At 35.1% G+C, this 22998-nt stretch overlaps 1 protein-coding gene across 1 annotated transcript in view; it reads left to right on the top strand.

The window, feature by feature from the left end:
- Positions 1-22998, top strand: part of TMEM232 (transmembrane protein 232) — a 259927-nt gene that overhangs the window by 38632 nt on the left and 198297 nt on the right. The window contains 2 exon segments of the mRNA XM_007451224.1: positions 703-826; positions 1806-2058. Coding sequence (XP_007451286.1) covers positions 703-826; positions 1806-2058 — 377 coding nt within the window.

Genomic DNA, 22998 nt, shown 5'->3' with positions numbered 1-22998 from the left:
CAATTTTTTATTTGCATTATTATTAGCTACCTTTCAAACTATGTCTCTTTCAATTGGGTAACAATAGCATTAAATGTATAATTTCCTGAAACTGTTAGACTATATGGCTAACATATATAGCTAACAAATTCTTTGTTATGGCTAACAAATTCTTATATGATTTCCCAGTTATATAATATTTTGAATCTTGACAGTTTTCCATTTAACATGCAATATAAATTTTATTCTGAGAAATCGCACTTTTTGTAAAAATCAAATAACACTGCACTTTTAGAGTATTTAGGAAGACCTTTTTTTATTCTCTCTTTTGCGAAGAAAACACTCTCTTGAAATTCATCCCTTGGAATCAGTTGTAAAAGTTTAAAAATCAAAACCTATTGTGAGATTTGGGGGACACTCTAGAACCAGAGGCCTTGATTGCTTGTTATACAGGATCTGTGAAGATATGTGATCATTTGTAATATTTATTACTCTCAGAGTTTTGTCAGAACACTACTGTGAACTCAACATCTTGCCCGATGTGGCCATTTCCTATAAACTTTTATCATAACTAGTGGCAAACAATACTAGTCTTTGTTGAAAATAAATGTATCTAGAAATCCAGGATAGTCATTTCTTCTGGCCTGTTACCTTTTTCATTAAAAAAATATTTATTATTATTTAAAATGAAAGTCTTTGTTGTTTTGTTCATAAAATTTCCAGGCTGGATTCAGCACTGGCTTTGTTGGTCCTTGGGGAGGCTGCCAAATTACACATAGCCTGTCTGAAAGCTTTCATGGACCTAATGAGAGATTTTCTTTTAAGCATTATGTCTGTTCAGAATCAGGTAATAGTATATTGTTAATTTAGGTGTGCAAAAAGACTTAAATTGAAACAAATTCTACTTTTGTCACTATTTTAACTATATCATTTAGGATTTATAATGAGCATGACTTTGTAATAATAATTTTAATTAAATGTAAAGGTAAATGCATATTTACCATATATCCCAGTATACATAGATATAGATATAGACAGAGATCCAGAAATAGGTTATACTCACATGCAGACATGAACTCACACAAGAGGGATTTTTAATTTTATTAACAAACTTCAGATCATATAGTCATATATGGTTTAGTTTCCTATTTAAAAAATTTTTTGTTGTCGTTACATATTATTAAGATTTACATTTTAGTGAGGATAAGATAACCATTTCTCTGTTGTTGTTGAGCTTTGAATTTATTTCTAATTCACAGTTAATTACATTATTCACAGTTAATTACAAATAATGTTGAACTGGTATTCTCATCCAAAAATCTTTATCTGTATTTATGACTATTTCTTTAGAATAGATTTATAAAATTAAATTACTGAGTGATAGACTATGAACTTTCTTTTAACGTTCTCAGGATGGTTGTCCAGATTCCTCTCCAGAAGACATAACTTTCTTGCTTTCCTATGAAAAAATGTATGAGTGCACACACAAGAATTGAGCTATATAAAAAAAAGATTCTTTTACAATATAAAATGGAAAATAGTATCTCATTGGGTTAATTTATGTTCCATTGACTACTAAGGAAATTGAAAAGTTGATGTTCTGTATATACTTTTTAGCTATTTTTATTTTTTATTCCTTGAACTTGGTTTTATGCAATCTACCCATGGAAAGCTTGTTTTTAATGAGTGCATTTTAGAAATATTAGTTGATTATGATCTTTTAACAACTCTATAAAATTTGGAGACATTTCTTATAAGTACGGTATATAGTTCTTCATTACGGCAGAGCGTACTTTGATTGTCTAATAGCTATTTACTCATTTTAGGAAGAAAGCTGCAAGGTTGATGATCTTTCCTGGGCCTGGAATGTAGTCTACATATGCATAACAATTCTTGCAGAAACCTGCTTGTATGCGGCCAATTCTGATTTGCAAAAAACTGCTTTAATTGGTTTCTGCGACTGTAAAAGTTCACAAAAAGATATTTTACCCATGGACAAATCAGAAGAAATGCCAGAATTGAGGGAAACAAGTATTTTAGGTCTTTTGGAATATTTCTCTTCAAAAATGTCAGATAATTGTAAGTAAATTATTTTTCAACTTGATAAGAAATATTTTTAAGATGTCCCTGTCTGTATATAATAATAAGCATTTTACAATAAGTTAACATTTTGAAGTGGGAGGTAATTTTAAATTCACTAGGACTTCCTACAAATTTGGGAAGTCTATTTTATAACATGGAAATTTTTGATCAATAATTTAAAAACAACTGAAATGTAAACTCGAGTTGATTGATATATGATTCAGATTATATTCTTTGGAAACAAGAGATGACCTTAGGAAAACTTATGGAATGGATATAAAGTTTGTTTTATTCTTTTCCTCATAAGGCCTTCTCATCCATTGTCTCCATTTTCATCTACTGTTTCTCTTGTTCTCCCCACAGCCCAAGAGCATTTCTCTTTAATCACTCAGATATTATAGTATATTGTGTCTCAAGACTAAAGGTCATTTTCCTACTATTGTTTATGGGGGGACTATTAGAATAAAATACTTTTGTTTTGAAAAGGGTACTATAGGGACAATATTAATTCAAGTGTGTCCTTTAAGGTTAACTAGAACTCTTCTTTATGAATATCATGTAATCTATCTTGTTATTATAGTCTCTTATGTATATGACTCTCACTTCCATTAGGTTATGAGATAATTGAGATTGGAGAATCATGTCTGAATTATATTTGTATTAACCCAGTATCTAGCATATTATTTAGCACACAGTGGAGTTATTATGTAGTTAAACAAATCACTGAATTTCAAACGTGATAGCAAGATTATTTGAAAGTGTGGAAGGAGGCAAGATATTGCCTTTCCTTAGAACTGTAATTCACTGATTTGGGATAAATTATGCTTGAATATAATTTTAAATAGTAAGACTTTAGTAGCAGATATTAATTTCATTCTCAAAAACTTGCTTGCTATTTTAAAATTACTTTCAATATTGTTTTGGTTTAAACAATAGATTGGAACTTATCATTTCGAAGTGCAATTTGCTTGACCTTTGCCCACTTTTCAAGAAGATTATGTTTATTTTTTTATTAGTGCCAATTTTAAACAGATTTTTAGTCAGCAGATAAATTATATTTCTCCCATGTTTATAGTTTTGATAAAGTGAAGAAGTATTTGCTTCTCTTGCTTTTCACACTTTTTAAAGTATTCAGAATGGTCAGAAGTCTTCCTGTATAGCAGCTCAACATATGATTTTTAACCTGCCACTAAACAGATTCATGTAAAAATTGGGGGCCTTCAGTTTTTTGGCCTAGCTGTGTAGAATTAGTTCTTTCTGAAAGAAGACAGAAAGAAGACTGCTTTCTTCAGTGATGGGTCCAGAAGATTATCCTCCATGTGGAGGATCTTTCCTCCTAGAAGCCTCTTGGCCTCCCTCTGGCCATGACCCCTGAGCTCTGGTTAAACCTCACAATGATAGGGTTTCATGTTTCTGTGGACACTCGAATATTTATTCCTTCTCAACAGTCTGATTTTTTTTTTCCAGCCAGTTGATGATTTCAGTGCATTTATTTGCTCATTGTTGATCTTTCTTTGAAGTTTCTTATCTTCTCCTGAAGACTTTATTTATTTTTAACATCTTTACTGGAGTATAATTGCTTTACAATGTTGTGTTAGTTTCTGCTGTATAGCAAACTGAATCAGCTATATGTATACATATATCCCCATATCCCCTCCCTCTTGCGTCTCCCTCCCACCCTACCTATCCCATGGATGCTTTCCCTGATGTTTTTCTTATGCTTATACTTGAACTTAGCAATGAAATAGTTAAACAGTATTTTATCAATGTTTTCTCAACCCAAGTGGGAAAATTGATGTTTCTAGCTGTGGAATACCTTTAAAGATTTGATCTGCAGTAAAGAGGAGAGACGTATCAAAGTTGTTTCCTCTACAGTCAAAAGTCAATACATTTTCTTTGACATTAGATTCTTGTACAAGCCATAAATAATGCTAGTGGCATTTGCCTCATTAATAATTCTGAGTATTTTGAAACTCTCAATACGTAAAGCATCATTGTGATTTCTTGTGGAGAATGTTTAAAGTAAGTTGATTATCTGATGATTGTTTTGCTAAAGATGTCTCAAGAGTGTGAGAAAATTCTGCAATTTTCTTCATCTCTGTCAGAATCAGAGAAGGTACCTCTACTGGACATAAGCTTTTGGTCTCTTCTTCACGTTCATACAGGATTTTTGGCCTTCCTGTCCATGAAAAGCCATTACTTTACATGACTATACACATGCATAGTCAAATATTTCACCAAATGATAGGGCTTAAAATTTTTGTTGATGTGATTCATTATAACTTGATTGTTTTTTTGCGATACGCGGGCCTCTCACTGTTGTGGCCTCTCCCATTGTGGAGCACAGGCTCCAGACGCACAGGCTCAGTGGCCATGGCTCACGGGCCCAGCCAATCTGCGGCATGTGGGATCTTCCCAGACTGGAGCACGAACCCGTGTCCCCTGCATCGGCAGGCGGACTCTCAACCACTGCGCCACCAGGGAAGCCCTAACTTGATTCTTTGTAGCATCACTGGTTGATTTTCCCACACACAGAAAATGACTTTGTCCGAGTTGTCCTGTATGCCTGATCATTGATAATGATCACCACTTCTATCAGACCACTGAAAATAGATGGTTTCAAAAGTAGTGTCATATGTGCAGGCCTTGTCAGTGTGATTACTGGAGAGGATAGGTCCATCTTTTTGGAAAGTGACACAAAGAAACTGAAGTGCTTCTTTATTTAATTGAAAATAATTTTTTTTCCTCATAATTCTACCCTTCAAGTAAGTAAATTTTTCATTTAGACTGAAAGAACCAGTTCTGGAGTCACACAGATTTGTATTTTGTATCTCAAAATCCTAGGTTAAATTATTTAATCTTGCTGACTTGATTTCTTTACCTGATAATTAAGATAAAAATACTATTCATATCATGGGACTTTTTGTGAGAAAAAACTATGGAAACATACACACTTGACATAGTGTCTCATGAATAGTAAATGTCCAATAAATATTAATAGATATTATGGTTGCTAATGTAATTAATATTGTTATAATGAGAGAGACCTCAGTGAGGAAGGGTTTTTTTCTAACACTTAGACCTATGTACACTTTGTATCCTGGGGAATCCTATTTTATTTACGTATAAAGATATAAATGAAAAACTGAAAAACACTTAAGAATGGTAACAATAGCCTTTACATGAATGAATCAGTGTTCTTATAGACCATTTTTATATAAAGCCCTTAATATAAAGAAACTCTTAAATCATAGTTTTGTGAAGGCAATGTTATAGGAAACTGAAGTAATAACTTCCATGAAGATAATTTCCTGGCGATCTTATTTGATGTAGGAGCAGAACCTGAAGCATTTAGATGAATAGATGGCTACTTAGCATGTACCTTTTTCATTTTAAGGTTTTTTGTCAGACACACTTTTCATAGAGTCAGATGTCTATTAATTCTAGAGTGAGGACTCTGGCCACTGATGGAAGTGTTGAGTTTTGGTGTTTTGGTTTGAATAGGAATTTCTGTATCTGCTTATAAATACCAACTGTGCATTTAATATCTGGTTGAAACTCAAAGTGTCTGACCTGTAGCATTGCCTTCGTGGAGGACCATCCTATGCACCTTACTGCTATGGACTGAACTCTACCCCTCAAGCCTCAAAATTCATATGTTTGAAACCATAACCCCCAAATGTAACTGTATTTGGAGGCAGAGCCTACAAGGAGGTAATTAAATGAGGTCACGATGGTGGGGCCCTGATATGATGGAATTAGTGTCCTTGTAAGAAAGACATAAGAGAGCTCACTCTCCACTGTGTAGGGCACAGTGAGAAGCAGCCATCCCAAAGCCAGGAAGAGAGCCCTCACCATATACACAATCAGACGGCACCTTAATCTTAGACATCCCAGCCTCCAAAACAGTGAGAAAATAAATTTCTGTTGTTTAAGACCTCCAGTCTATGGTACTTTGTTATGGCAGCCCGAGCCGACTAATACACCTCTCAGTGGTGCTGAGCTGTAGGCAGGTTTGAATATACTCAGGTGCCTAAGTAAATTGTTATTGGAAAAAAGGCTTTGCAGCATATACCTAGAACAGACAATTTTGAACTGGAAAACTATGAGGGAAGGTGATAAAAATTAATTAAACACACAGAATTTCTGCCTGATCCCTGTTGAAATTATGATTTTGAGACACATTTTGTCCTGATGGGTAACAGGATAATAATAATTAATATTAACACTTACTATGTGTGAGGCACTATTCTAGGCATGTAACATTCATCACCTAACTTATTAATCGTTACAACAAGACTACATTGTAGATATTCATATTATCCCCACTTGACAGATGAGAAAACTGAGGTACTAAGCATTTATTTGTCCAAGGAAATTGAGTTAGTAAATGGTACATCAGACTTAACATAGGCAGTTTGGTTTCAGAGTCTGCACTAATAACTACCTCATTGTGCTAACTAGGTTATTTGACCTTTTGAGTGAAATTTAAAAAACGCTGTCCATTTGCATGTTGAAGAATTTGAAAAAAGATGACTGAGAAATTCTCTCTGACGGTCTGTCCTACAGCGATTCTTATAAAAGCATTTTAGACTTTGTATTACATGGGTCTTTATTTCCAACATAAATTCCTGGGACTTGTTCTAGAACTTTGGATCGAAAATCCTAAAAGTGGAGTCCAGGAATCTGTATTATTAAACCACTTCTGACACTATGTTTTGAGAAAACATAGCCTATAAATTTCGCTGTAAACAAGGTGGTAAAATGTCCTCATCAGAGGAAAAGGCTTTTCCTACTTGTTACAGACCTTTATGCCTCCAGCCAGTGAGTCCTTACAGCAGATTATATATATATATATATATATATATATATATATATCATTACAAAGAGGGAAACCCAGCATTGTGTTGTACACTATATTTGAAGTGCTATCTTCTATGTTCCTACTTTAGTTTTCATAGTGATAAAACAATAGTTTTTAACAAGACTTAACTATCTAAAATCTGTGCTGTGAAAATAAAACTTGAAAATGGTCTATTTGGTGAGAAACCAGCAGACACTGATTTAGTGTGTCTTGTATAAGAAATAGATGATGAATGGCAGAACCAAAAATATCACAGAATAGTAAAAATCTTGTCACGTAGTTCTCATCCAGTGCACAAATCTCTTCTAGACCATTTGCAAATAGCGCACAGCCAGCAGAGATATGGAACTCCCTATTTCCCAAAGCAGGTCGTTCCACTTTCGAACACTGTGAAAGATTCTTCCTTATATTATAATAAAATCTGTCTTCCACATTTTCCAAACTTTTGCTTGAATTTTGCCTCCCAGAAGCAATCACAAAAAGTCTATTCCATTTCCCACATGCAAGCCCTTCAGATATTTGAAGATAATTTCTTTGGTTCTTTTTCTTCACCTCTTCACTCTACCATCATCGCCCATCTCTTTGCTTACTGCCAAGTTCCTATGGTAACTTTTTGTGATGAATGAAAAACATTTTCAATATGGTTTGTAGTTAAGTTTGCTAGAAGGTTGTAGTGTTGTTAAATTTGTCTGAATTTGTAGTAATTTATCCCAGTGTTACAGTATGATGTGAAGACAGGTGGGAGCCAAGTATTTTTCCATTCACTGTTGTCTATGAATGGAAAAAGTAAATATGACATTTTTCCTATCATTTTGTTGAGAATTATTTTCTTAAGCTGGTTCTACAATGACGGTAGTGAATGAAATATGTGTCATGGTTGTAAAATAACCTTGTATGTTTCATTTTGATTCATTTTAACTTAGGAAAAAACATTATCACAGAGTAATATTTCCTTTTTAAAAAGTAAATGAAAGTTAATTGGAATCTTTGAACCAATTGAAACTTGTAATGATACTCTATTAAATCTTCAGTATACCTCCTACCTTGGTGAAGGTTATTCATAAAAATAATCAGTAATAAGGTTTTGTTTTCATACATGGGAATTATTTAACTCCTTTAATAATCCATGTACACGTTAGCCATAGAATTCAGGCAATCCTTATGATTCACAATTCTGTGTGTTGATAAATCTAAAAGTATAGTACTGATTATATTATATATACTAAGGCCGTTAAACGTATCTTATCTATTTGTCTTTTTCTTCTTTTAAAATTTATTTTATTTTCTTGTGGGGAAAGCACCTAACATGAGACCTATCTTCTTAAAATTTTATGTGTACAATGTGTTATTGTTGACTATAGGTACAGTGCTGTGCACCAGATCTCTGGAGCTTATTCACCTTGCTTGACTGAAACTTTATGCCTGTTGATTGGTAACTCCCCATTTCACCTTTCCCTTGCCTCCTGGAAACCACAATTTCACTCTTTGATTTTATGAATATGACTATTTTAGGTACTTCATGTAAGTGAAATCATTCAGTATTTGTCTTTCTGTGACTGACCTACTTTGCTTCGCATAATGTCCCCAAGCTTCATATGCATTGTTACATATGGCAAAACTTCCATCACTTTCAAGGCTGAATAGTATTCCATTGCAGGAATATACCACATTTTCTTTGTTCACTCATCTCTTGATGGACATTTAGGTTGTTTCTATCTCTTGGTTATTGTGAGCAGTGCTGCACTGAACATAAGAGCTAATATTGCTTTGAAATCCGTCCCTTTGGATATTTAGTCACAAGTGGGATTGCTGGATCACATGGTACTTCTATTTTTATCTTTTTGAGGAACTTTCAAACTGTTTTACGTAGTACCTGCACCATGTTGCATTTCCATCAGCAATGTGCAAGGGTTCCAGTTTCTCACCATCTTAGTGAATACTTGCTGTATTTATTTTTTTGGATAATGGCCATCCTGACAGGTGTGAGGTAATATCTCATTGTGGTTTTGATTTGCATTTCCTTGATGATTCCTGACCTTGAACATTTTTTTCATTTACCTGTTAACCGTTTGTACATCTATTCAAGTCCTTTGTTCATGCATTGTTTTCCTGACCTTGGTGAGCATCTTTATGAAAGTTATTCTCAGTTCTCTGTCAGGTAAATTATATAGTGCTGTCTCATTACTGTTTGTTTCTGGAGATTTTACTTGATCTTTTGTTTGGAACATCTTTGCCTGATTGTTCAGTGAAGAGATATATTACCAAGAATTCCTGTTTTCCTTTGACTCTTAATGCAGTTTTGACTGTATGTGATCAACATAGTTATTAATTTCATTATCATGTAAAAATTATCAGAAATTCTGCAAGTCTTTCAAATGAAATTATATTTTCCTAAAATGTAATGGTGTTCAGGCACTTAAGAAAGGTTGTTATGCAACTTAATGAGAATATCCAATAAATGTAGCTTTTGATATCACTTCATTTGGTAAAGATTTGTATTTTTAGGAAGGTTTAGGCTGCAAGTCACAGAAGACCCAAACCCAAATGGCTTTTAAATATCTTTGTTTTATTCTTCTGGAGAGTTGTAAATGTTACATAACTTCCTCCAAGGGTGCCATGCCTTATCAATCTATAGATTTCAGGTTTGTTTATTTATTTATTATTATTTATTTTTGCGGTACATGGGCCTCTCACTGTTGTGGCCTCTCCCGTTGCGGAGCACAGGCTCTGGATGCACAGGCTCAGCAACCATGGCTCGTGGGCCTAGCCGCTCCGTGGCATGTGGGATCTTCCCGGACCGGGGCACAAACCAGTGTCCCCTGCATCGGCAGGTGGACTCTCAACCACTGCGCCACCAGGGAAGCCCTCAGGTATATTATAGTAATCCTTTAGCCAGAGCTGTCCTAAGAGCACTCTAGATAAAGTCTCTTCCTCCTAGTAAATGTAACTAGTCTATTTATCTGAAGATCCCATTGACAAAGAGATTAACCTGGGCCACATGCCTTATTTTTTCTCCCAAAGATGCCTTCCAGTAAAGGGGGTGAGTGGATCATAAGCCACCTGTTCAACTCATACTTCCTTACAAGGGATACAGGATTTAGGGTTGGTTAATTTAGTGGCTCAAAAACAACACTGAAGGCCCAAGTTCTTTCCAACTTTCTTTTTTACCTCTCTAATTTACCAAATTGTAGCTTGTATTTTTAATAATAGTTATATAGTTCTTTGTTAGGAGTAGATTTGGCTACATGTAATAAAAAATACATTAGATAAAACAAAATAAAATTTTACTTCTCTCCTACATAAAATAAATCCAGAAATAGGCAGTCTAAGGATGATTTGAGGGTTTAAGAAGTTCTCAGGCAGGCTCACTTTTTTCTGCTGAGTGTGTAGAAGGGAAGAATAATAATATCCATTTTCTACTAAGTCTTCTTAATACAAGATATCATGTAGCTTTTCTGCTGTAAACTTATTGGCTATAATCAAATGGCCACACAACGGGGAGTTTTTGTTTGTTTTTAGCTAAGTGTCAATGAGCCAAGCTCAAAATAGTGATTCATATTACTAAGGAAGAAGGAGAGAGTGGATAGTGTGAAGAAACTTGCAATCTGAGCAAAGCTTATTTTACCAAATTTCATTCTCTTTAGGTCAGGGAATATACGTATTTCAGTCCTTAGTGCATCATTCCATTACCTAACACATTGCCCTGCTCGGTGTAAGCACTCAGTAAGCAAGTGCTGAATACATGAATGGATGAAGGAAAGGAAATGGACACTCTAATAATATTTTATTAAGAGATGACATTTTCAATGCAAAATTGTTATTAAACACCATCATTATACATTGTATATGTAAGTGCTTCATTTATTCTCATTATTTAAAAAGACGTATTTAACACCAGTTCTTTTCAATCCAGAAGAGAGAAGTTGTCCATTTGTTTACTCATTATAATGGGAGTATGAACATTCTTTATGTGCATCATTCTATATTAATGACTCATGGAACACCACAGACATTTAAAAACAACTTTGGATAAACATGGTTATGATTTGGTTAGGGAAAGTAGGACTCAATCTATACTTTGGAGAATCTATTTTGCTTAAGTCAGAATTTGGAGAAAGGAAGAAGATGGAGGTGGGAAGTAAGGATGGTGGTGCTAAATAAACATCACAAGTTAATAGGCGATTATGGAACCCAGCCTGTCTGATGGATCTTTGGTTCTGGAATCTAAAGTATATATACAATACGAAATGCCTTGGATTTCAAGATGAATCTGTATTTCTTTTTAAACGTTGGAAGCTTTAATAACACTTGACAAAACTTTCATATGGGGAAAATTCATTTGGACCTCAGACTAGCCTAGCTAAGTAAACATATTCTACTCTTATTTTGGACTTTTGGAATTCTCTTAGTTAACTGGAGACAGGGCTTGTTGTGATGATTATAGATTCCTACCTCAAAAATGTCTTCTATATCTGTGACTCTATTTCTGTTTTGTAAATAAGTTCATTTGCACCATTTTTTAAGATTCCACGTATAAGCAGTATCATCTGATATTTGTCTTTCTCTGTCTGACTTGCTTCACTCAGTATGACAATCTCTAGGTCCCTCCATGTTGCTGCAATTGACATTATTTCATTCTTTTTTATGGCTGAGTAATAATCCATCGTATATATGTACCATATCTTCTTTATTCATTCCTCTGTCAATGGACATTTAAGTTACTTCCATGTCCTGGCTATTGTAAATAGTGCTGCAATGAACATTGGGGTACATGTATCTTTTTGAATTATGGTTTTCTCCAAATATATGCCCAGGAATGGGATTGCAGGATGTATGGTAGCTCTATTTTTAGTTTTTTAGGGAACCTCCATACTGTTCTCCATAATGGTTGTACCAATTTACATTTCCACCAACAGTGTAGGAGGTTTATTTTTCTCCACACCCTCTCCAGCATTTATTTTTAGTAGATTTTTTTGATGATGGCCATTCTGACGGGTGTGAGGTGATATTTGATTGTAGGTTTATTCACATTTCTCCAATGATTAGTGATGGTGAGCATCTTTTCATGGGCCTCTTGGCCACCTGTCTGTCTTCTTTGGAGAACTGTCTGTTTAGATCTTCCACCCATTTTTTGATTGGGTTGTTTTTTTGATAATGAGCTGCATGTGCTGTTTGTATATCTTGGAGATTAATCCCTTGTCAGTCACTTCATTTGCAAATATTTTTTCATATTCTGTGGGTTCTTTTCATTTTGTTTATGGTTTCCTTTGCTGTGCAAAAGCTTTCACGTTTAATTAGGTCCAATTTGTTTATTTTTGCTTTTATTTTCATTACTCAACATTTTAAATCAACTTTACTCCAATAAAAATTTTAAAAAAGAAAGGAAGAGATTTTTCAGGAGTTTGGCAAGTACGTTACTAATTAAAGGGATGCAGTATGTATTTTTAAAACATTGTTGGTTGTGGAAAAACAATATATACTCATTGTAAGAAAATTTTTAAACAAAGAAATGTATCCCCCCAAAAAAAGCTATAAAATAAAATTATGCAACAAAGAGCTAAAAAAAAAAAGTCATTAACTTATCCGTAGAAAAATATTCTTTAATTTCCCTATAAGCAGAGGTTTATTTAGAGAGAAACCAATGACATTTAATTTGCAGGGCCTTTCACCACATAAGACCCTTCTAAAATCTTAGGAAGGGCAGTAGAAATATCTTCTCATGGAAAAAATGTCTTTTTAACCTGAGAAAATAAGATTTTTTTAATAGTTTTTGTAAAAGAAGGCTTCGTAATTATATAAGCTTTAGCTCTTATAAAATCTAATTCTGCCCCACCCACAGGCTGAACTACCTTAGAAACTAGCAACTTATAACCCTGTACATATTAACATTGTTCTTTATATCCAGTAAGCATTCTAAGAAGTTTATGTTATTGAATTAAATTAAATATCTGACAGCCTTTCAGCTGAGAAAAAAGCTTTCAATGTGCTGAGGATAATTATAGTTAGCGAGAACAGTTGTAACTAGAGTTGAGGAGTAATTTAATAAAGTTATTATTGAAATTATTTCTGAATCATAATGAATATATTTTTCCCTAGGAGGGTATTAATGTGGTTGCTGGACCCAAACATTGTCATTAAAAATGATTTATTCTGGATACCCGCACAACAGCTTTCAGGGGAAAGTAATAAAATATTAATGCAAGATATTAATATTAATTAAAATACTAATACAAGGAATATTTACTTTTTATACAACTTTTACTTACAGTGATAAATATGAAAGGATGCTTGTCCTGTTGCCACAGTTCAGTGTTCTCTTTACCTACCTGAATGCACATACACACTCAAAACATACCTAGGATTAGGTATATGATTAGAGTGTGCTGGACAAATTAAACTTACAGTACTATATTTAGGAAAATTTTGGGGAGTACTTTCTATAATTCAAAATGTATTTACTCCCAATTCCCAGACTTGGTGATGAGAGTATTAAAAATAGACCACTCTATCTTATGAATGAAGATACATGTACGAATCCTAAATAAAATACTAATAGATCAAATTCAGCAGTGTGTTAAAAGAATAATATACCATATTAGTAGTGTTTATTCTAGGAATCCAAGGAGAGTACAATATTAGGAAATATAAGTCTATCATAATTGACTAAGGAAAAAGGAGTTATTCTGAACAGATACCAAAATGGAACTGATTAAACTAAAAACTCATGCCGGATTTTTTAAAAAAAGATAAAGCAAAACAGATTAGGGCACTATAAGGGCACTTTCTTAAATTGGTAAGTATTTATTAAACCAAAATCATCCCTTTAGGTTTTCACTCTTAAGAAACTAAAGGTGATCCTATTTAAGGTAAGTAAAAGGCCACAATTTCTACATTATTCGCTGATAGTTTACCACATTCTGGATGTCCTATCCAATATGAAAAGACAAGAAAAAGGAAAAAAAAACAGGTATAATATTGGAATAGTATTTGTGGGTGATCTGAATGTCTATTTTGAATATCCGAGTATGAAAGTCGTATTAGCACTAATTAAAGTGGTTAGTTACAAGAAACATATTACTGTCAATAACTTTCCTACATAACAGCAGTAACTAAATAGAAAAAATAATGCACAAAGAACAACTCACTGGCAACAGCATTAAAACAGCAAAATTCCAAGGAATGTGTGCTATATAAAGAACGAAGCTCATAAAACTTTATAAAGACATACTCATAAAACTTTCAGGTCTTCGAAGAGGACTTGAAATAAGTGAGTATGAACCTTGGTATTGTAAAGATGTAGATTCTCCCTCAATTAATCTATAAATTAAATATAATTCCAATAAAATTTCAAAAGAATAGAAGTGGCCAGTTAATTCTATAGACAATCTGGAAGAAAATAGTCAAGAAAACAGAAAAAATAATGGGCAGTTTCTTAACCATAAAATAACAATAATTCTATCTGTATTATACTAATAAAATAATCTATTAGCCTATCAGGATTAATAGGTTTTCATAACAGAGTATAAAATATCTATATATCTGTATTTGTATCTATGAATATGGTGATCACATTTTGCTATATTTTTTGATGTATAAAATGCAGTAGTGTACAAGATGTCTTAATTTTATGACGTTTTGAAAATATTAAGTAGTTTTGTCATAGAAGCATATACTAAAAATGATTTTAAAGTGTCCCTTTATAATTAAACCTATTATTTTGTATATTTAATTGTATTGTATTATATGCTGGAATCAATAGGAAATCATAAAAACGAGATGTAGTCATATTCTGCTGGAAATTATGATGTACATTAAAAGCAAATAATAGTTCTGCAATTTAGTGAACACTGAAAACTAACAAGCAAACCAAAAAATTCTTAAAAAGATGAATAAATTCTTGAATAACAAACCACAGTGCAAAGTATACAGGAAAATGGTCCTTCCAAATGAATTTCAATATCATTCTTATTCTTTGGGAAAAGTATCATGTTGAATGTTAGTACACAGCCAAATTCAGGGGAAAAAGAGATTCTATTAGGAAGTTGCATTTCAAAAACTTCATATTGACAAAATGGTTTGCAGCCTATGGTACTTATAATGATTTTAGTTTTTATCCTCAAATCCCAGAGGATCATTATTTTCAGAGTTAGGTAAATCATAATTCCAAAATTGGAAAACCCTTCATTCCTGCAACAATTCAAATTGTCATTGCTGACATTCACTGTTTCAGGACCTGGGTCACCAGAGTCACCGCATTGTCCTGGTATTATTAAGGACATCTCTAATTCCATTTTAAAAATGATTCTGTAACTCTTGTTTGTTTTACTCAACTCTGACATTTAACACATTCCAACTTTAGTAGTATTTTAAGTCTCATCCTTTATAACTCTCACTTTAAAATATGGAGGTAGAATTTATTTTTCTCACTCATCCTCCTTCAAATGCATTATTGATTGACACATCTAAGGCTAGAAGTTTGCTGGTTAGTTTGGTGGGTAGTAATTCTCTTCTTAACAATTTCTATCATATGATGCCAGGTTTCTTTAATAGCCGGATGCTTGGACAACACTTGTGTCATCATAATTTCATTCCTTCCTCATTCATCCAATGTTTGCATTAGACTTGGGTAAACAGATATCATTTATCAGGTTGTAAACTATTTACGGTTTTATCATCTTGCTTAATGAGGAACAGAGACTTTTATTGCTCAAAGATGTCATCAAGATCCTGTCTCTTTACATCTTTATATTCTGACAGCTCAGGATGTTGGATTTTCATTCCTGCACTTGTTGCCTCATTATTAAAAGATGACTTTTGGGCTCCAGACATCACAGACCCATATAGAATTGCAAAGCAAGAAGAAAGAGAAGGGGTGATACTGACTCTTTTCTAGAGCCTATCTGCCTTATTATAAACAATTTCCCAGAAGGACTTCAGAAGACTAGCCCGTGTGTGAAATTGTCAGGACTGGATACGCTGGTCACCACTAGCTACAAGGAAGGCTGGAGAAGTAAATGTCTGGTGGAGAGGGAGGCATTTATGATAGCCCATGAGAATTCATTCCTAGGATCTGGGTACAAAATAGGATTGTATTTTCAAGGAAGGGGCAGGGTATGGCAGGTAGGTAGGCAACTATCTAATGACTTTCTTTTAGGAAATAGAAAATATGGCGAGTTTGTGCCATCAGCACAGCATACTAACACAACTTAGTAATGCATTTTATCATCTGTAAGTTTTAATAGTCACAGTGTTAGCAATTTGAATAGTCGTAGTATCTACTCACTTTAAGTTTACCATCTTGTTTGATAACATATCCAATGTCAGAAGGGTTTTGTATTTGCTTGATATGTATGGAAGTTGAAGATTAGTTTGTTTCACATCATTGGTCAAAAACCTGTAAAATATATTATTTTCATATTCACGTGGTATCTTTCATGCTATTTTTGTTTTGACCTAAATATGTAGTACATATATTCTTAATAAATATGAAACCCCTTTCTTTATGTTGATTCTCTAAAATGACTGATAACTTCTGTCCTTGTTACCATTTAAGACTGGTGAGTTGTCTTTTTTTGGGTGGCGGTACTGCATTACTTTAGTTATATGTCTCTAATACCATATTTTCAATTTCTCTTTTTATGATAACTTGACAATTTTACCATTGAGATTTTTTGCTTTTTCATTTGCCCCAAATTCTTATTCTCTTGGTTGGTTTTTGGAAAAAATATCACTCAGGAGCTCAATAACTGCATCCTTTGGGGGAATGATATAACGTTAGACTTGATCCTAATGCTTCTGAGCCTTGGACAATAGTAGTGATAAATTTAAATATAAAAACTTATGAGGAGTAACATAAATTCTGCTTCTACCTATGTGGCTTATGATTTATTATTTTTGCTAACCAGGTCTACTAATAAGATGTGAAAGTCTTTCCTTGTTGGACAGTTTTGTGTTGCTGTGCTCTATCTTTAATGGAATCATTGCTAAGCATCTCTGGCTTTTGGCTATCTGTGTCCGATTCATAACAAGAATGTTTTGGATGTAAAAAAAATCTTGGTATACATTTGGGTAAGTGTGTGTGTGTGTGTGTGTGTGTGTAAATATGATGTCTATGCTGACATTTTTATACCATTTGCAATGCCATATTTTGTTTTTTAAAAATTTATTTTTTTTATTTTTATTTTTTTTACAATGGTGTGTTAGTTTCTGCTTTATAACAGAGTGAATCAGTTATACATATACATATGTTCCCATACCTCCTCCCTCTTTGTCTCCCTCCCTCCCACCCTCCCTATCCCACCCCTCCAGACAGCCACAAAGAACCGAGCCGGTTTCCCTGTGCCATGCGGCTGCTTCCCACTGGCTATCTACCTTACGTTTGTTAGTATATATATGTCCATGTCTCTCTCTCGCCCTATCACACCTCACCCTTCCCCCTCCCCATATCCTCAAGTCTGTTCTCCAGTAGGTCTGTGTCTTTATTCCTGTTTTACCCCTAGGTTCTTCATAACATTTTTTTTTCTTAAATTCCATATATATGTGTTAGCATACGGTATTTGTCCTTCTCTTTCTGACTTACTTCACTCTGTATGACAGACTCTAGATCTATCCACCTCATTACAAATAGCTCAATTTCGTTTCTTTTTATGGCTGAGTAATATTCCATTGTATATATGTGCCACATCTTCTTTATCCATTCATCCGACGGCGGGCACTTAGGTTGTTTCCATCTCCGGGCTATTGTAAATAGAGCTGCAATGAACATTTTGGTACATGACTCTTTCTGAATTCTGGTTTCCTCAGGGTATATACCTAGTAGTGGGATTGCTGGGTCATATGGTAGTTCTATTTGTAGTTTTTTAAGGAACCTCCATACTGTTCTCCATAGTGGCTGAACCAATTCACATTCCCACCAGCAGTGCAAGAGTGTTCCCTTTTCTCCACACCCTCTCCAGCATTTATTGTTTCTAGATTTTTTGATGATGGCCATTCTGACTGGTGTGAGATGATATCTCATTGTAGTTTTGATTTGCATTTCTCTAATGATTAATGATGTTGAGCATTCTTTCATGTGTTTGTTGGCAGTCTGTATATCTTCTTTGGAGAAATGTCTATTTAGGTCTTCTGCCCATTTTTGGATTGGGTTGTTTATTTTTTTGTTATTGAGCTGCATGAGCTGCCTGTAAATTTTAGAGATTAATCCTTTGTCAGTTGATTCATTTGCAAATATTTTCTCCCATTCTGAGGGCTGTCTTTTGGTCTTGTTTATGGTTTCCTTTGCTGTGCAAAAGCTTTGAAGTTTCATTAGGTCCCATTTGTTTATTTTTGTTTTTATCTCCATTACTCTAGGAGATGGGTCAAGAAGGATCTTGCTGTGATTTATGTCATAGAGTGTTCTGCCTATGTTTTCCTCTAAGAGTTTGATAGTTTCTGGCCTTACATTTAGGTCTTTAATCCATTTTGAGCTTATTTTTGTGTATGGTGTTAGGGAGTGATCTAATCTCATACTTTTACATGTACCTATCCAATTTTCCCAGCACCACTTATTGAAGAGGCTGTCCTTTCTCCACTGTATATTCCTGCCACCTTTATCAAAGATAAGGTGACCATATGTGCATGGGTTTATCTCTGGGCTTTCTATCCTATTCCATTGATCTATCTTTCTGTTTTTGTGCCAGTACCATACTGTCTTGATTACTGTAGCTTTGTAGTATAGTCTGAAGTCAGGCAGCCTGATTCCTCCAGCTCCATTTTTTGTTCTCAAGATTGCTTTGGCTATTCGGGGTCTTTTGTGTTTCCATACAAATTGTGAAATTTTTTGTTCTAGTTCTGTGAAAAATGCCAGTGGTAGTTTGATAGGGATTGCATTGAATCTGTAGATTGCCTTGGGTAGTAGAGTCATTTTCACAATGTTGATTCTTCCAATCCAAGAACATGGTATATCTCTCCATATGTTTGTATCATCTTTAATTTCTTTCATTAGAGTGTTATAATTTTCTGCATACAGGTCTTTTGTCTCCTTAGGTAGGTTTATTCCTAGATATTTAATTCTTTTTGTTGCAATGGTAAATGGGAGTGTTTTCTTGATTTCACTTTCAGATTTTTCATCATTAGTATATAGGAATGCCAGAGATTTCTGTGCATTAATTTTGTATCCTGCTACTTTACCAAATTCATTGATTAGCTCTAGTAGTTTTCTGGTAGCATCTTTAGGATTCTCTATGTATAGTATCATGTCATCTGCAAACAGTGACAGCTTTACTTCTTCTTTTCCGATTTGGATTCCTTTTATTTCCTTTTCTTCTCTGATTGCTGTGGCTAAAACTTCCAAAACTATGTTGAATAAGAGTGGTGAGAGTGGGCAACCTTGTCTTGTTCCTGACCTTAGTGGAAATGCTTTCAGTTTTTCGCCATTGAGGATGATGAGCACAGGTCACTGCCCCCACCCCTCTTCCGGGGAGCCTGTGCAGCCCGCCACTGCCAGGTTCCCGGGATCCAGGGACAATTTCTCAGGGAGAACACACGGCGGGCCTCAGGCTGGGGCAACGTCACGCCGACTTCTGCCGCCGCAGGACCGCTCCGCACTCCGTGCCCCTCCCTGCCCCCGGCCTGAGAGCGCCAGAGCCCCCGAGTCAGCGGCTCCTTTAACGCCGTCCTGTCTGAGCAAAAAGCAGACGCCCTCCAGCGACCTACACGCAGAGGCAGGGCCAAGTCGAAAGCTGAGCCCCTGTGAGCTGTGAGAACAAAGAAGAAAAAGGGAAATCTCTCCCAGCAGCCTCAGAAACAGCGGATTAAAGCTACACAATCAATTTGATGTACCCTGCCTCTGTGGAATACATGAATAGACAGCGAATCATCCCAAATTGAGGAGGCGGACTTCTAGAGCAAGATCTATGATTTTTTCCCCTTTTCCTCTTTTTGTGAATGTGTATGTGTATGCTTCTGTGTGAGATCTTGTCTGTATAGGTTTGCTTCCACCATTTGTCCCAGCGTTCTATCCGACCATTTTTTTTTTTAATTTTTTTCTTAATAATTAATTTTAATTTAAAGAACTCTGTTATACTTTACCTTCTTTCTATCTTTCCTTCCTTCCTTCCCTTTTTGAGACAACGAATCGTCCCAAATTGAGGAGGTGGACTTGGAGAGCAAGTTTTATGATTTTTTCCACTTTACCTCTTTTTGTGAGGGTATATGTGTATGCTTCTATGTAAGATTTTGTCTCTATAACTTTGCTTCCACCATTTGTCCTAAGGTTCTATCCTTCCCTTTTTTTTTTCCTCTAAATAATTATTTTTTTAATTCAATAACTTTATTATACTTTATTTTATTTTACTGTATCTTCTTTCTTTCTGTATTTTTTCCTTCCTTCCCTCATTCCTTCCTTCCTTCCCTCCTCCCTCCCTCCCTCCTTTCTTTCCTTCTTGCCTTCTTCCTTTCTTTTCTTCTTTCTTTCTTTCTTCCTTCCCTCCTTCCTTCCTTCCCTCCTCTCTTTCTTTCTTTCTTTCTTTCTTTCCTATTTCCTCCTACTTCTACTAATTCTCTCTACTTTCTCTCCCTTTTATTCTGAGCCGAGTGGATGAAAGGCTCTTGCTGCTCCAGCCAGGAGTCAGGACTCTGCCTCTGAGGTGGGAGAGCCAACTTCAGAACACTCGTCAAGAAGAGACCTCCCAGCCCCACATAATATCAAACGGCGAAAATCTCCCAGAGATCTCCATCTCAACACCAGCACCCAGCTTCACTCAACGACCAGCAAGCTACAGTGCTGGACAACCTATGCCAACCATATAGCAAAACAGGAACACAACCCCACCCACTAGCAGAGAGGCTGCCTAAAATCATAATAAGTCCACAGACACCCCAAAACACACCACCAGACGTGGACCTGCCCACTAGAGAGACAAGATCTAGCCTCATACACCACAACACAGCCACTAGTCCCCTCCACCAGGAAGCCTACACAACCCACTGAACCAACCTTAGCCACTGGAGACAGACATCAAAAACAACGGGAGCTACGAACTTGCAGCCTGCAAAAAGGTGAACCCAATCACAGTAAGATAAGCAAAATGAGAAGACAGAAAAACACACAGCAGATGAAGGAGCAAGATAAAAACCCACCAGACCTAACAAATGAAGAGGAAATAGGCAGTCTACCTGAAAAAGAGTTCAGAATAATGATAGTAAAGATGATCCAAAATCTTGGAAATAGAATGGACAAAATGCAAGAAGCAGTTAACAAGGACCTAGAAGAAATAAAGATGAAACAGACAATGATGAACAACACAATAAATGAAATGAAAAATACTCTAGATGGGATCAATAGCAGAATAAATGAGGCAGAAGAACGGATAAGTGACCTGGAAGATAAAATAGTGGAAATAACTACTGCAGAGCAGAATAAAGAAAAAAGAATGAAAAGAACTGAGGACAGTCTCAGAGACCTCTGGGACAACATTAAACGCACCAACATTCGAATTATAGGGGTTCCAGAAGAAGAAGAGAAAAAGAAAGGGACTGAGAAAATATTTGAAGAGATTATAGTTGAAAACTTCCCTAATATGGGGAAGGAATTAGTTATTGAAGTCCAGGAAGCACAGAGAGTCCCATACAGGATAAATTCAAGGAGAAATACACCAAGACACATATTAATCAAACTGTCAAAAACTAAATACAAAGAAAACATATTAAAAGCAGCAAGGGAAATACAACAAATAACACACAAGGGAATCCCCATAAGGTTAACAGCTGATCTCTCAGCAGAAACTCTACAAGCCAGAAGGGAGTGGCAGGGCATACTGAAAGTGATGAAGGAGAAAAACCTGCAACCAAGATTACTCTACCCAGCAAGGATCTCATTCAGATTTGATGGAGAAATTAAAACCTTTACAGACAAGCAAAAGCTGAGAGAGTTCAGCACCACCAAACCAGCTTTACAACAAATGCTAAAGGAACTTCTCTAGATAAAAATTTATTTTATATTGGATGATAGTTGGTTAACAATGTTGTGATAGTTTCAGGTGTACAGCAAAGTGATTCAGCTATACAAAACTTTTTAATGGCTAATATTCCACTGTATACATGTACCACATCTTCTTTATCCATTCACCTGTCAATGGACATTTAGGTTGCTTCCATATCTTGGCTATTATAAACAAAGCTGCAGTCAATATTGGGGTACATGTATCTTTTTGAACCATGGTTTTCTTCTGGATATATGCCCAGGAGTGGGATTGCTGGATCATATGATAGCTCTATTTTTAGTTTCTTAAGGAACCTCCATACTGTTCTCCATAGTGGCTGTACCCTGCTGACATTTGCTAAGGTGGGAAAGAATGGATTATCAACAAATTATGTTTTGATAAATAATTTACAGTTGGCTTCTTAAAAGTTAGTTAAGTACCACACACCATAACCACACATAAATTCAAAAAATAATTTTCACATGAATTAAAACCTTTAAAATAACTAGAAGAAAATATAGCATAGTCCTTTAATAACTGTAAAGCAGGAAAATGTTACATAACAGAAAAATCATAAAAGTCATGATTGGAAGATAACTACATAAAAATGTACAACATATGTGCAGAAAAATGAGAAAAAGTTAAAAATCCAAGTAAAAGTTTGGAAACATATATATACATATATGAAATAAGAGATAATAAAAAGAAATATCACTTGTTATTATTGTTGCCATCCTCGGTTTTCAGTGGTTTCAGAACTTGTTAGATGGCCACATTTGGACCAACACTAAATCTGAACTTGACTATATTTCTTTCTCTTCACTGACCACCTTCCCTTGTGATTAGCCTGTAAATCCATAGTCTGGAACATCAAACATTGTTTCCTAAAGCTAGAAAAGTTCTCTGAGAAAATGTCTGTACCGTCCAGTCTGAAATCACTTGGTCAAATCTCTAGGATGCAGCAGGATACTTTCCTCTTTCTTTTATTACATTAGTACTTCATGGTGGGAGTGAGTAGGATTTAGAACTGGACATACTGCCAGGAAATTGGCCCTGAGCCTGGGACCTCAGAGACTGCACAGAATGGGGTGAGGAACTGCTGCGGGCACTCTT

Source organism: Lipotes vexillifer, unplaced genomic scaffold (genome assembly GCF_000442215.2).
Source record: "Lipotes vexillifer unplaced genomic scaffold, Lipotes_vexillifer_v1.1 scaffold91, whole genome shotgun sequence".
NCBI classification, from domain to species: domain Eukaryota; kingdom Metazoa; phylum Chordata; class Mammalia; order Artiodactyla; family Lipotidae; genus Lipotes; species Lipotes vexillifer.
The sequence above is the reverse complement of the archived record's forward strand: the minus strand, read 5'-3'. Positions and strand labels throughout refer to the sequence as shown.